The sequence below is a fragment of the Anneissia japonica genome, unplaced genomic scaffold (genome assembly GCF_011630105.1).
Source record: "Anneissia japonica isolate Jap-2015-1 unplaced genomic scaffold, ASM1163010v1 scaffold287752_len1182401_cov188, whole genome shotgun sequence".
Lineage (NCBI taxonomy): Eukaryota > Metazoa > Echinodermata > Crinoidea > Comatulida > Comatulidae > Anneissia > Anneissia japonica.
Window position 1 is genome coordinate 674,332 of NW_022687544.1, and position 15,034 is coordinate 689,365.

A 15,034-nucleotide genomic window follows, 5' to 3' on the forward strand; every position below is an offset into this window, starting at 1 on the left:
TACTCGCGCGAATAAGCATAATCAGTATGCCTAATCATTTTTTGTTTAAGTAATGAAATGTTTGTGTACATAGATCGGGTGCTCAAACTAAATATAATTTACATAGAAACACAAATTGTAATCGATTTAAAACAGCTTAAAAATGCTCAGATTGTCAGAGCACCAAGGGACCTCTTCCCCTGGACCTCCCGCCTCTGGACCCCGGAGGCACCCCCCCCCCAGCCAACGGTGTAGTCACGCATTACTAATGTCTCAGCTTAGTAACTATGCATACACAAAATGACCAAAACAAGTTGTCTAACTTCAGGTTTTTCAATTTTAATCAGTTAATCTTATCCTAAATGGTGTCAACACAAAATAGATTATTTATTAATGGATATAATTATGTAGAGTAAACACCTAGCTATTACTTTCATAGAGCACAGCAAAACAATAGTATATTTAGGTTATCTTTACAGACATGCACATTACAAACTGTACATTCTAAAATACTGAAAACAAATTGCGCCATTATCCACCTGCTTAAAGGCAAAATACCAACACGGGTAAATTTCACCAAATCTTTTTTTTACATATTTCTTAAAATAACTACAGTTAACAATTAGATATTGCTGTACTTCTGCAAGAAGTTTCAAAATATGGCAATTAAGTATTATTTTGTCCAGATAAAATGCTCTTCACCATTCATATAAATTGTATTCCTATAATAGTTCAGCTGATGAAATGGTCATAACACTTCTTGGTTAATAAAAATAAAATACACTGAATTTGAAAAAAAAACAAAACATAGTAATAATAGTTTTAAATATAAAATATTAAGAATAGTGGACTTTGCATCATTGCACTCAAAAACATTTAGCAGCAATTACTGGTTTGTTAAATTGATTAAAAATAATATGGACTGCTACATGTTTCAATATCAAACTCCTTCTACATCATGTAGGCCTATTGAAATTTTGTTATATGTTAGTGTTCTCCTTACCGGCAGTAAAAATCAAGAATAGGCTTTATTAAAAAATCCTACAGATTTTCAAAGTAATGCAATGTTGACAAAGTATATTATGAATTTTAGAGAAAGGTATTATTCTTTAATTATTGAATGGCCATCAATCATCATTCTAATCCACAAGGAAACATGGCCTCATAGCTTAGTTTGGAGGAGCTTGTTTTGAATTCTTCTTTCAGGTGTTTACCTGGTGGATTCATCCATGCATTTCAATTGCATTTACCCAGGCCCCTATACCTGACTACACCAATGGATCAACTTAGGGAGGTATTCTAATTTTATGATAGGCCTACTCTGCTGTAAAGGAGAGATTTATACTTATTGTTAAAATGTCATTGAATTGAGACACAACAGGTCATAACAAATACAGGAAGCAGGATCCAATAGAAGAAGTGGACAATGCAACTTTTCAACCTCTTATGCTCCATTAACTTTACAAGAGACACTCATGCTCATGCTAAGGCCTTAATAATCAATTTAGTGATAAAAATTAGAACCACCAATTTTTGTTGAAGAGTTCTTTCATGTATAATAAAACACTATAATTAATGTAGTAATAGTAACTAACCTTCTTCACAATTGTGTAAAAATAATATGTGATAAAAATAAGTGTCATCAACAGCAAATTGTATAAATTCTTAAACATAAACTTGTATAGTAAATTATATAACCACTGTACTGTGGCAACCAAGATTTAGAATATGCCTTAAATTAATTAAAACTTAAATATTCTACCTTAATATTCAAAATTATTTGAAAAATAAAATGTGTTAATTAGCAATGCATTAGTCTTGGACTTCAATTAATTCATACCGCCCAAATTATTCAGTTGCATAGTAGGCAGTTAGCAAAGCCCAATTGCACAGTAAATCCATCAGCATTTCTCTCCCCTGTATCTTCATCTGATATCCTGAAGGGAGACCCTAGATGGCCCTTGGCTTTGACTCCTCTATTGGACTTATTAAATAACCTGTTTGCAAATTTCTAGAGCCCCCTCCACCCCCACTGATGTATCATAGTATGGACAAGATATCCCACACAAAACAAAAAGACAGTAACTCCGAAAAGATACACTCTAGTCATTAAGAAACTTCACCGCATTATTAATGTTGACTAACACTTAATTTGCACTGGCTTCAAAACAGTTAATTGGAATGCATATGATGAATACAACCATGTAGCGTAACCATGTTAGTCTTTTAGCCTAGGCTCCATTTCTTTATTTTTTTTTCCATGTTCTAACATGAATATTTAAAAAAAAAACACATGGATAGGTTCTGCAGAAAAAATCTGGGAAACCATGAAAGTTTTTTTAAGCTATTCACTTAAAATAAAAATCAGATTATTTACCAATGCAGAGTAACATCATATGGAACTGTGTTAGCCACCTAGCACAGTGGCGCTCTTGCGCCAGTATCTAACCCTTTTTGGGGGCAAAAATACACATGCTTTTGATGTCTAGTCTAGTTAGCACTACAGTTATCTTTGTATAAACTGATGGGTTGGATCCAACTTGTATACTCAAACTTTTATTACATTACTGTAATATGCACTTAAGTGCAAATCTTAAAACACTACTGTGCTAGTGGTACTCCTAACATCCCCACCAATATTATTATTATATAATTCAATCAATTCAATATAACCTTTACAAACAATTTCTAAAACTCTTTTGTCTTCCAAAATATAATGGATAGTGGCATTTGGAAATAAAATTTAATTCATGTACATGTTATTTTATATACAATATCTACACAGACTCTTATTTGAATGCATAAATAATCTAGCATATATACCTTTGGTATAAAAACTCTGGAATGTGAATGGTTAGTAAACCAAATCATGAAGAATGTGATATGTTTGGACGGATGGTTATTTTTGCATAATAATAAAAATAAACTTTTTAAATATTTTATTAGAATATGGTAGATTAAATACTACTGTTAACAAAAGAGAATGCTAACACTTCACTTCTGGTTCGATTGCTTTTATATAATAATCATTATTGTTATTATCATTTTCAATTAGCTCACAATCATCATGAATAACTATTTTCATCATCCTCACCATATCGTCATTATTGATATAACTAGTACATTGTTATTATCAATAATATTATTGTTGTTATTGTTGATTGTTATTTTATTATTCTATTACACCATTATCATCATCATCATACCTTTACCTTAGTGTAAAATTTTAGACAGATACAGTACTATTGAATGAACCTAGTGAAGTTGCAGTAGCTACCTATCACTACAGCCAACTGGCTAGACGATTGGTGGTAGAAATTGAGAATTAACAGTGCCCTCATCAGTTTTCTCCTTCTCTTCTGACTGCATTTCACTGTCATCTACTTGCCTGCTGCTGTTCGCCAGGCTTGGCTTGCTGGCTTTGTTGCTAATTTTTGTCAAATTGTTTTTGTTTTCATCTACAAACATTGGTTTTACCTACACAAAAAAAACAAAAAAAAACCAGAAAGAATTAAGTGAGATACCACTTTTTACTAGCACCACCACTTCCAGAGTGAAATATGGCCTGCACAGGAAGCATATTCCCTGTGCAAAAAGTTGCACTAAGAAATCCATCTCCACCACAATCAAAATGATAAGCACAGAATATGTGACTCATGTAAAATAAGAATTTTATTTATTACTATATTATTTAAGTACTGCGCATTACAATGAAATGTTACTCACTTTGTTGACAGGCTTGTCAGGTGCGTCTGCGGCGTTTGATTTGTTTTTCTCCCTGACCTTTGCACTGTGTTTAGCACTGTGTTTTTCAGTATGCTGTTTTTGTCTAGTAGAGTACATTTTGATGTCAATTTCTGTCTTTGCTTTTGCTGAAGATAAAAGAAATCGTGCAACCATAACAATAACATTTAAACAATAAATTTCACTCATTTATAATATGGCCTAATTTTGAGCTCTACAGATGGTTTACAACAAAATTTTGATTTTTTGGCTATACAAAATCTTAAGGAAGTATTATGAAAGTCTTTCCTTTTAAGTATCATTATAAGATTAAAAGATCTACATTGGAAAATGTGCATGTTGTGTAATATCATCAACTATTTCTCATTGCATCTTTACTAGTTAAATAGTTTCCATTATGCGAGTTCCATAGAGAAATTTCTTAAATTATACCAATAATCACTGTTATTACAACCTTTCAAATGTCAACAATATTTTGTTAAAGTTACTACATATAGCACTGTAGTTATAAACCAAATTGAGCTATGAAAACAAGCAAGTAAAAAAAAAATGGTACAAATGGAGAATTGGAAAACAATGATAATAATGTTTTTTTCCCATTTTTTGTCATTTTTTTTGTACGGTTATAATTGTATCTGTTTGGCATTATTATCGAAATAAATGTTATCTGAATGGATTTCAAAAGATATTTTTAATACGTGGTACTAGAGAAGAACAGAATTATCAATCACAACAGAAAGGGCTTAAGAATTCTTAATTTGAATAATAAATTCTTACATGTGTTGCTTTTGTAGTGTGACAAGTCCTCATCCAATATTTTGTAGATTTGTTTTATTGTAAAATTATTTTTTATAATATTTTAATGGACATAAATAGGAACTCAAATATGCCAATAATGGTAAGACATTTAAAAGAATGGTACTATGATATATTTCTTCCAGAGCTGTGCACGTGTCTGGACGGTAAATCAGCACAAACATTTTGTTCTTACTCAAATTAGTATGATAAGAAAACACATTGGCAGAAGGCATATTATGCACAACACATGAATTTAAATAATGACTACCGATATGTAACAGGAAATTATGTGCAGTGAAATGGAATGATAGGGTAATAACCATTTTTCTTTCTTCAAATTCTAATCTTGCAAATTTAAGAAAAATTTGAAATGTACAGAATAATTCAATGCAATAATATTGAAAAATGTTCAAAATATTTAAAATACTAAAGTTAAATTAGTGAAATAAGAAAGCAGGACACATTACAACATCAAAAATACAAAAGGGAAAATGTACAAAACTTGAGAAACAAAAACAAACAAATATAATAGGGCAATAATAAGCAATTATACTGAATACAATACTGAATAAAAACTGAATAAAAACCATAGAGTAATATTCTATAGTTGACTGCAGTTGGAGTTGAAGCCACATGCCCTGGCCTATCGGCAACAACACTTGTCAGACAAATACAAACATTGTTTTTGATTTTTAGGGCATAATGTTTTATGCTACATTTAAAGTGGCACAAAACACAGATTCTCTAGGCACCAGAAGGCATCAACTCTTGATCCAGTAGTGGCCTCTGCAAGAAATTGTCAGACCACCCGGTCGAACAGCACTCCCCACCCCCCACCTGAATGTATATTCTAGAGCCACTGCTAGTCATGCCACAGTGCACATTGGTTGATAGCAGAACAGGGAATTGAATTTCCGACCTTACTTGAAAACACAAATTGCAAAATGCAATATAGTAGTTATACTTACGTAATGAGGTTAGGACGGAGCCCGAGTTAGTTTTTGAGAATGGCTGAGAGGCTGGTTTGGTCTTGCGGTGGGTACGCCCTTCCAGAATCCATTCGTGTTTCATGGCCTGGTCAGGTGTCATTCTCTTCTCCGGATCCCATCTGAAGAAAATAAGAATCCACAAACAAGGGTTGAAAATGACGATACCATTTTTACATTATAAATAAGCGTTATGTGCTATATAAGTAAAACTTATTATAACATAAAATTAAATTTTGATTAAGTACAAATGTAGGGGCAACTACTACTTTACCACTTTTTATCACCTGTATCATTTCTTCATTAATTGTGTAACCTGTGTCTCATGCAATTTTTTTACAATTAAGTAGAATAGTATACTTTTCTTTATTCGTAAAATGTTATGAGTGTTCAAATAAATTCAATTTGCTTGCATATATATATTATACATATATATTTTAAAACATTGTAACCAAATTTAATATCATCATCATCCATTAAAACATGCATAAACGTTGTAAGAGTATATTGGTAAAGTGTTTTAAACTAAATCAATCTTCTCTAAATCAATTATCTCAATGTACCTTTTGATATAGTAAAGTATTTAAATTTGCTATTATTAGCAAATTCCTGGCCTTGATCCTAAAACATTTTATGAATATCCTGAATGATAGTGAACAATGAATCTTACATAAGGCATTTACGTATAAAGTCCAAGAAGTGAGTATCTGTTGTCTTGATGGCATAGGTAAGATCCTTAGAGTTAGGTCGGCGTTTCTTCCCTTTGCTGTTTGTTATACATCTTGGATTACCTTTAGAATCTGAGGAAGACAAATAATACTTTAAATAACTATTTTGGCTAGAAAATCCCATTGGTAAAAATTAATATTAATAACGAGTGCATAAAGTTTTGTATCCACACAGGAAATGTCATAGTTTGGGTGTGTACTCAGTGTTAAATTCACATCAGCCCTCTGACCCATATTCGTGTGACCCCGGCTATATAGACTCAGTGATGCTCTAAAAAACTAAATTCAATGTGGGGTTTAAGGAGTGTAGTTTCTTTTAGTATCATATTTTATTTTATATTTTATTTATTTATTTATTTTATTTATTGGTATAAAACACTCAGAAGCAACATAAAAAGGTTGAAAAGGATCTGAATTCACAATTTAAGCAGAAGAAAATACATCAAAGTAATTGTAAATTAGCACCTAAACTAAAACATTGGCATCTAATAGATATTGAAAAAGTGAATTATAATACATTAGTTATACAAGAAAACATACCAAAAATGTAATTACAGGTAAGCAAATAATTTATGTACAATTATCATTAAGATTTAAATATTACTAATATTTGATTGCTACAAAAATATACATCATTAATAAAATATACTTATCTATCAAAATACTGTACAGTAAATTAATTGCAACAAACTTATGTACAATCAAATTAAGAATTATTGCCTACATCAAATTACAAAAAAATGTAAATTTGAACCAAAAAAAAGTATTGATTTTACAAAAATTGCATCATATGGAATAGAATGGCAAGCATCTTAACCACAAGGTACAGCCTCAGTTAGTTGCTGAATATATTGACATTGAATTTAATTAAAATGATGCTTGCAATTTTGCAGGATTTTCTGAATGCATTTGGGCTTGGGAAAATAAATTGAGGCCGAGGCAGAGAAATAAGAATCACATATTTCTTTTTTAATTGTGTTCTAATTCTTGTAGTTCTCACTAACTTAAATTTAATGAAGTACTTTTCTGTGTGCTATTAAATTAGTTAGCTTAACCTATATTAGCTATTTGCTAGACATTTGTAAAATTGTGTAAGTGCAGGTGCAGAGTATATATAAAGAGTCTTAACCCCTGCAGCTAATATATCAAGTTAAATACAACGCATGCTATAACGTCAACAAATTTAGTTAAAAGTTAATAACATTATTTTTTTAAAGCAAATTAATGATTCAGGGATGTGGGAAACAAGTGGTGGGGGTCCTGGGGAGGTCCCCAGGTTCTGACATCTGAATCTGAGGGAAAACAAATATATGAAACCTACCAAAGAACAATCTTTTCCGGTGTGCTTCTGCTGTTAGATGACTTGGTGGGAGACCAAGGATCTAAAAAACGTACAAACAACAAATTCAATTTCAATTATTAATTTTCTTCTAATTGTAAATTTATTTTGTCAACATTGCTCAACAAAGAAGTTCCAATTTTTTTTAGTACGGTAGTTAAAAAAATCTGTAATTCAGCTTTAAAACTGAATTGGTTTGACCTCTCACCGTAAGTTGATAACCTTGATTCTTTTTAAAAAGATATTGAAAAATAATAATAAATCCTTATCTGCCCTCATTTTAATTGGAAATCCGAAAATTTGGGCTGGCACCTGGGGATCTATGGCAGCCACAGGGCAGCGCCACCGAAATCAAATGTATGCAGTTTTAGGCCAAGATTTAATCACAGAAAGTACATTTATAATTTCAAGAGAATTTTCATCTAACTATTGTACAAAACATATTGATCAAGTTTTGTAGTTATTTTTGTTAAAGCTACAAATATTCAATCATTTCATTATAAAACAATCTATCAATGTCTACAAAGTATATTAAATGATATCTATATCTTACTGTTGATTGTACTGCATTGACACTGCTGAAGGCAGAATTTCTTTATAAACTGTACATTGATTTTCTTTGACTATTAATAAATAAATTTTGCTATTAAAAAAAAGCCTATCTTAAGAGTGGAAGTGGGTGTGCTGTTATGTAGTTAGATAGTGCTTTATACCGAAGCTTCCAAGTGTGGACTAGCTTGTACAATACCTTGCTTCTCCCTTAAGGGTCGCTTCATGTTTTAGAGATTATCTCCCCCCCACCCATTTATGTGCCATAGCCAACTCATCTTTAAGAGAAGGCTATGTTCCATCTGCTTGGAGAAGTGCAGTCTTTATACCCATCCCCAAAAAAATCCCCCCTACATGTGTAGAAACAGATTTAAGGCCTATATCACTTACCTCACTATGTGGCAAGATTGTTGAAAGTTTAATTGGGAAATTATTATTAAATTGCGTAGAAGACCAGATCGATCCCAATCAATTTGGCTGTTGTAAAGGTCTATCTACTGTTGATGCACTTATAACTACTATGATCCAGTGGTTTAATGACACTGACAAAGGAAAGGAGGTCAGGGTGCTTCTATTAGATTTGACCTGATTGATAATAACCTTACAATACAGAAACTTAGAGATCTAAATGTTAATGAAATTGTTGTAAACTGGATGAAATCATTTTTAAGCAATCATCTACATCAAGTTAGAATAGGGAAGCACCTATCATCCTGGCTATCTCCCAACGGCGGCATCCCACAAGGGTTTTGGCTAGGACCAGTTCTGTTTTTGATATTCATAAACAGTCTTAAGAAGTTAAGACAAAATTGCCTTTAGTCAAATGTATGGATGACACAACAGTTTCCGAAACTATTTCCTCTCGTAATTGCAGCAATATGCAAATTGCGTGTAATGACATATAAATGGTCTTGCATTAATAGCATGGTTATTAATGAAAAGAAAACAGTAGAAATGTTGTTAAGCTGCAAACGTTTTAAAAGTAAACTTCCAGCTCTTATTATCAACAAAGTTGAAATTGAAAAGGTTAACCAAACCAAACTTCTGGGTGTCATTATCAAAGATAATTTATCATGGCAAAGTCATATTGAATACATTTGTAAGAAATGTAATACAAGAAATTACTTCTTAAAGCAACTCAGTAGGGCTGGGTTAGAATTACATGCCCTAAGATATTTCTTTTGTGCTATCATAAGATCTGTAGTTGAGTATGCCTGCCCTCTCTGGTATACTGGTTTAACTTAGATTCAAAAAGATGCTCTCGAAAAAATACAAAAACGAGCTCTGGGCTGCATATTACCGGGAGTCTCCTATGGAGACACACAAATCGCTCTGGACCTGCCTAGCCTTCAGGACAGACTGCTGGAGATGAGTAGGAGGTATTTTTCTAAACTTAAATCCAATGAGCACCGACTGAACCACCTTCTCCCACCACCAATAGAACACAAATACAACCTTAGATACAATAAAGAATTTTCCATACCACACATACATACCAATAGATCTAAACAATTAATTATAGATCATGGATTATCTTATGAATGGTGATCCAGTCGGTGGTCCTTGTATACCATCACAGCGGTCATCACTGGAGGTCCGATGGGCCCTAGCATTGACCTCCCCATAGAAGGCCCCAGGTAGATTCCTGTTAGTTTCACTACAGCTGGGCCTGGTAGATGATAAATTTCCTTTTATCTTAATATTTTAAACATGTATTGCTGAACCTTTTACTGTGTTAAGTTTTGTTTTACCTTAAATTATTAATAATTAACTTAATTTAACTAATTAATAGTTGTAAGTGTCTTTTTACTCTTGTATTTTGTTTTTAATTTTTGTAATTGATCCATAATGTCTGACTATTTCTTCTTTGTGTTTTTTTTTTCTATTTTAGTCATAATTGTGCAATAAATTAAATAATTAACTTAAAATGAGTGATGGTTATATGGTAGTTATTTCTAATTATAGTTTTACAATTAATTTAGTAATTAACTTACATTTGTTATAATGGTTCTTTTCTCCGCTGTATCTTGTATTTATCTTAGGAGTTTTATTCAAGATGTTTGTATGGTTCCTTTTTGTTTAATATATTTTATACTATTGAAGAATATGTAAATTCAACTTGAAGTTGCAATAAAGAAAGATTGATTGATTGATTGATTAATTAATTAGCTACCCGGTAAACCAGTACCAGCTAACTGTCTAGTTTGTTGCAATTTTTTCTTTTCTTTTTGATGTGATTTCGATTTTTCCCCTTTGTATTTTCCTTGCTTTTATATTTTATAATACATTTTTATATATTTATTATATATTTATATTTAATGTTTTGAATGTTGCTATTATTCCGTTGTCGGAGGAAAAAACTGTCTACAGCAATTAAGTTTGCTTTTTGTTTATCCTGCCACCATCAAGAGATTTGTCTTTATCTTTTTTGCCCTTTTGTATGTTTTTTTTTTAAATTGGCAAAATAAATGAAATGTCGTCTGTTCACAGCAGACAAATGAGTCACAAAGAAAATGAGTCTCAAAATTATTAATGTTACCACTTCTTGTTGTTAAACAGTTAGCTAAACTATTTTTTATATTTAATTTCAATACCATATCATCATCAACTGGTCGATGTGCTTACGATAAATGATAATAATCTTTATTTTATTCACGAGACTCTTTCACCCAGTGGGTGTTTTAGATTCTATACAATATAGTATCATATTATAGGCTTAGTATTTATTTATTTAAAAAAATAGATTGAGCATCTGTATTTCTTCAACTGGTATTTGTTTTTTTTTGTTTTTTGTTTTTTTTCACACTTATCAAAAAGTACATCTACAGCAAGTCAGGCTAATGATGTATACTTTTTTATTGGAACCAGCTTCCCAATAACAAACTTCTTCTAGCTTAGGACCTATTTGTTTTCCAGTGGTAATCCACATGCCTTTTCGCAGCGAAGTATTCACAGCGTATATCATAAAAAAGACCCTTAAAAATAGCTTATTATTAATTATCATGTATTAGATATATTAGCCCAATTAATTAACATCATTAATTATGATATTGCCATTTCACTGGGAGGTCAGTTTAACGTCTATTTTTTCCCCAATTTGATCAATAGTATAGGATAGTAATAAAAATACTAGTATATTAACTATTATAATAATAAATAAAGCATAACTCTTAGTCATTATTAACATTTTAATTACAGATTACAAATAAAAACTGTTACGAATTAATAAACAAAACAAAACTAGGCCCTATTTATTTAAATTTACAATCATACACAAAACACTTAATTTATAAAAACAATTTAATTATTATTTCAGGAAGTCTAAAAATGTCAAATTTTAAATAAAAATAGCTCCTACCTCCATAATACAAGCCAACTGTTCAACTTCATTTTCACCTGGGAACAGAGGGTATCCAGTATACAGCTCAGCCAAAATACACCCAAGGCTCCACATATCAATGGGTAAACCATACGTCAAGCCGAGAATCACCTCTGGAGACCGGTAAAATCTAGACTGGATGTAGGTGTACACTGAAATGTAGGACATGCATATTTTGTTTTTATTTTAAATCAAAATATACACACTGTTGCCAACTTGCTGGATTTTCATGGGAAAGTTAATCAACTTAAAGTACCATTTTTATTACTGAGAGAATATTGGCACCATATAGTACATGACAGTTTATAAAATACATACATATACTCTAGCTGGGATTTTGGCCGAGATTCCTGGTCCTTGCAGTTCAATCAGTGCAACCCACTGGTTTTAATAGGAGTCTGATCGTTTGACTCTTGGAATACGGTAACAAGCCTCACATGGGACTTAAGCAGTATAAGGCATAGTGTATACATACGGTAACAAGCCTCACATGGGACTTAAGCAGTATAAGGCATAGTGTATACATACGGTAACAAGCCTCACATGGGACTTAAGCAGTATAAGGCATAGTGTATACATGTGGATACTGGTACTACACTGTGGTTACCATGTGTTCCCAGGGGCCAAGTCAAAATTCCGAATTAAAAAAAGACAAATAAGAAAAATTCATTATCATTTAACAACCCCACGAATCCGCCTCCCATTCAATTCTTTATGAGTATAGACCTATCCATTTACAGTGAATATTATCCCTCTTCAGATGCCTTAGCTGGGGTACGGACCTACAGTATTGTGGGGGAATCTCATGTATCATCTGCTAAATGTAAATATTGGAATGATAGGATATACCGTATTTTATTTTCATCGTATTATTCTATTGTAAATTCTTTGCATCACTGAAAATGGAAGTGATTTGCACTCGGAGGACCCAAAGAAGGTCCCCAACAATGACAGCGCTGAGCACCCACTTTCAATTGGATATACCTGTAACATGATGATGACAATGCAGATGATGATAATGAAAATGATTAAAGCCCCATTGCTGGCAAAATTTCACTAAAAAGAATTTTGATTAGAAAAATTCATATACATTACTCTATTTATTATAAACAATGGAAAAATATTTGCATAAATTTTAGTTTTACGCAAAAGAATAAAAAAATGAGAAATACAGACTATTTCTCATAGGCAATTACCATTTTCTCAAATTCTTTGTTACTAGGCAAATTCAGAGGTTAGTGATCGCATCCGCTGGAATGCTCTCGCTTTTATGTATAATTTATACTGTCAATAAAGTGTGCGCCCTCTCTAATGAAATTGGTTTTTGTACTTCGCATCTCGCACACTGCGATCGATTGAGTAGGCCTGAGATATGTTTGTTTAATTATTGTCAAAATCTCGGTCAGAATAATTTTTTTTAACAGATTTGAAATAATTCCTATGAAATATTATATTTCACAAGTGTCAATAATAGCAACGGAAAATATCATTTTGGCCGTTTTTAGGTGTGATAACAGAACCTAAATCAAGGTAAGGCTAGGCCTAGCCTAGCAGTGTTGGATAGGCTAATGTTTTCAGCGCCTACTATATTTCTTCGCAGACCTATCGCAAAATCAAACACGAAAAATCCATCCGTATTTATTTTTTGTGTGGAACACAAAAAAAATCAAATTTCAGTCTTATTTTACATTTTTTTCATGTTTAGGAATGTCTAAATTCAGTTAAATTAGGAATTTCACATTACAATTATAAATCTTTATAACATATATAAAAATCAGTTTTTCTTAACAACTAAAATCTTGCCGGGAATGGGGCTATAAAAAAATCAATATTACTATTGTAAAAGTTATTAATTAACATTAAGTTAAATAAAAAATAAAAAATTATACAGGAAAAGTCTTGACTTTCTCAGACTTCTCAAAATGTCAGGATTTGTTTCTCAACATTAATATTCATGAAATATTTACGATACACGGTATTTACCAACACGATGCATAGACCAAAGTAAGACGTTAATTAATGTCTTATGGAAGTCTGGTCAATAACGATTAATATGCATAATATCTCAAACTAATAATAGCATCCATTCTATCAATGGTGGGTTTTTCTATGCAATTAATACATTCTAAACTACGTATACAATATAATTCTTTTTGTTGGCACACCTCTTTGACATGCGTAATAATGATCATGTTTTGATGTTTGTTACCACACCTCTTTGACGTGTGTAATAATGATTACGTTCCGATGTCTGTAATGTAAATCTAGCGATATTATCGCCACAATGCTGATATAACTCAACACGCGAGGCTTTTCATTGAAAAATAATTATTTTAATTAGAAAAAAATTATTTGTTGACTTACCTCTTTGATGCTCGTAACAACTTGAACCAAAATCAATAACCTTAATTGAACTCTGACCTTTCTGTCTTAAGAGTATATTCTCAGGCTTAAGGTCGCAGTGAATAATACGTTCTCGCTGCAGCATTCTCAAGCATTGTAACAACGCTGTTGCAAATCTTCTTATCAATGCGATACTAAAACCTTGAAAGTTGTTCTTTTTAATCAATTCATAAAGATTCATTCTAAAAGGGAAACAAAAGATAAAAATTGTCAAGCCAAATCAACTAATAATTAGTTTCTTGTGTTTTTTAAATGGCCGCCAGCTTTTCAGATCAAGTGGTTATGCTGGTAACATAGAGAAAATAAAATCTGATCTAAATAGAGTATCCCAAAGACAAAATTGGGGATAACTGAAGGGGGAGAAAACTTTACTTGAAATAATAACTTTGTTGCAAGTTAAGTTTTGATTTTAAAACAAAATACTATTTATGTAAAACAACATAAATCAACAAAGAATGGGGACAGCAGAAAAAAACGAAAGTGAAAGGTTGTGATTTTGTTTTTGCATAACAAGGTCTATATATCCTACAAATTTTAAAAATGTTAGTTATCTAATAGGAACCTTAACAAAAATTGGCTCATCTCATGTTAATGTTTCTCCCTGATTTATAACTGCCTTGAACTTATTTTAGGTTTTGTCATTACAATTTTTCTTGTGTGCATAATTCATTAATACAAATTTACTAGATATTCATGATTTATTCAAGGATAATTATCAATTATTCCAAAAAAATTATAGTTAACAAAACTGAACTGATGCTTACAAAATGTATATTGTATATGAACACACCTGGAAATGCTGCTAACAGGTGTTATGGTTATACAAATCAAAGCTACTATCTATAATGCTCTGCTTGTTATGCATTCTAAATGAATGAGCATATCTATTAAAATCATGTGGCCATTCAAGAATCTACAACCTTCTTAACTGTTTGTAATTTTTGTGAGCCTGTAATCATCCATTTATGCCTGTTAAAAATGTTATTAACATCCTCAAATTTCCAATCTGTGATTATTTAAAGTGATAAGGCTTTGGGCATTGAATAAAGAAATTTTAAGTTTGAGACCGACGCCAGTCACACTGCTTATCCTAATAGGCAAGACACTTTATCTGCTACCTACTAAATAA

At 31.6% G+C, this 15,034-nt stretch overlaps 1 protein-coding gene across 4 annotated transcripts in view; it reads right to left on the reverse strand.

The window, feature by feature from the left end:
- Nucleotides 1-298: 298 nt before the first annotated feature.
- Nucleotides 299-15,034, reverse strand: part of LOC117119777 (dual specificity tyrosine-phosphorylation-regulated kinase 4-like) — a 54,656-nt gene continuing 39,920 nt past the window's right edge. For all 4 annotated transcript variants that reach the window (XM_033264681.1, XM_033264690.1, XM_033264697.1 and 1 more), the window contains 7 exons: nucleotides 13,867-14,087; nucleotides 11,482-11,654; nucleotides 7,557-7,617; nucleotides 6,178-6,307; nucleotides 5,490-5,629; nucleotides 3,706-3,851; nucleotides 299-3,456 (listed from right to left, as the gene is read on the reverse strand). In XM_033264681.1, coding sequence (XP_033120572.1) covers nucleotides 3,277-3,456; nucleotides 3,706-3,851; nucleotides 5,490-5,629; nucleotides 6,178-6,307; nucleotides 7,557-7,617; nucleotides 11,482-11,654; nucleotides 13,867-14,087 — 1,051 coding nt within the window. In that variant the 3' untranslated portion in view covers nucleotides 299-3,276. The remainder of the gene's footprint in view (nucleotides 3,457-3,705; nucleotides 3,852-5,489; nucleotides 5,630-6,177; nucleotides 6,308-7,556; nucleotides 7,618-11,481; nucleotides 11,655-13,866; nucleotides 14,088-15,034) is intronic.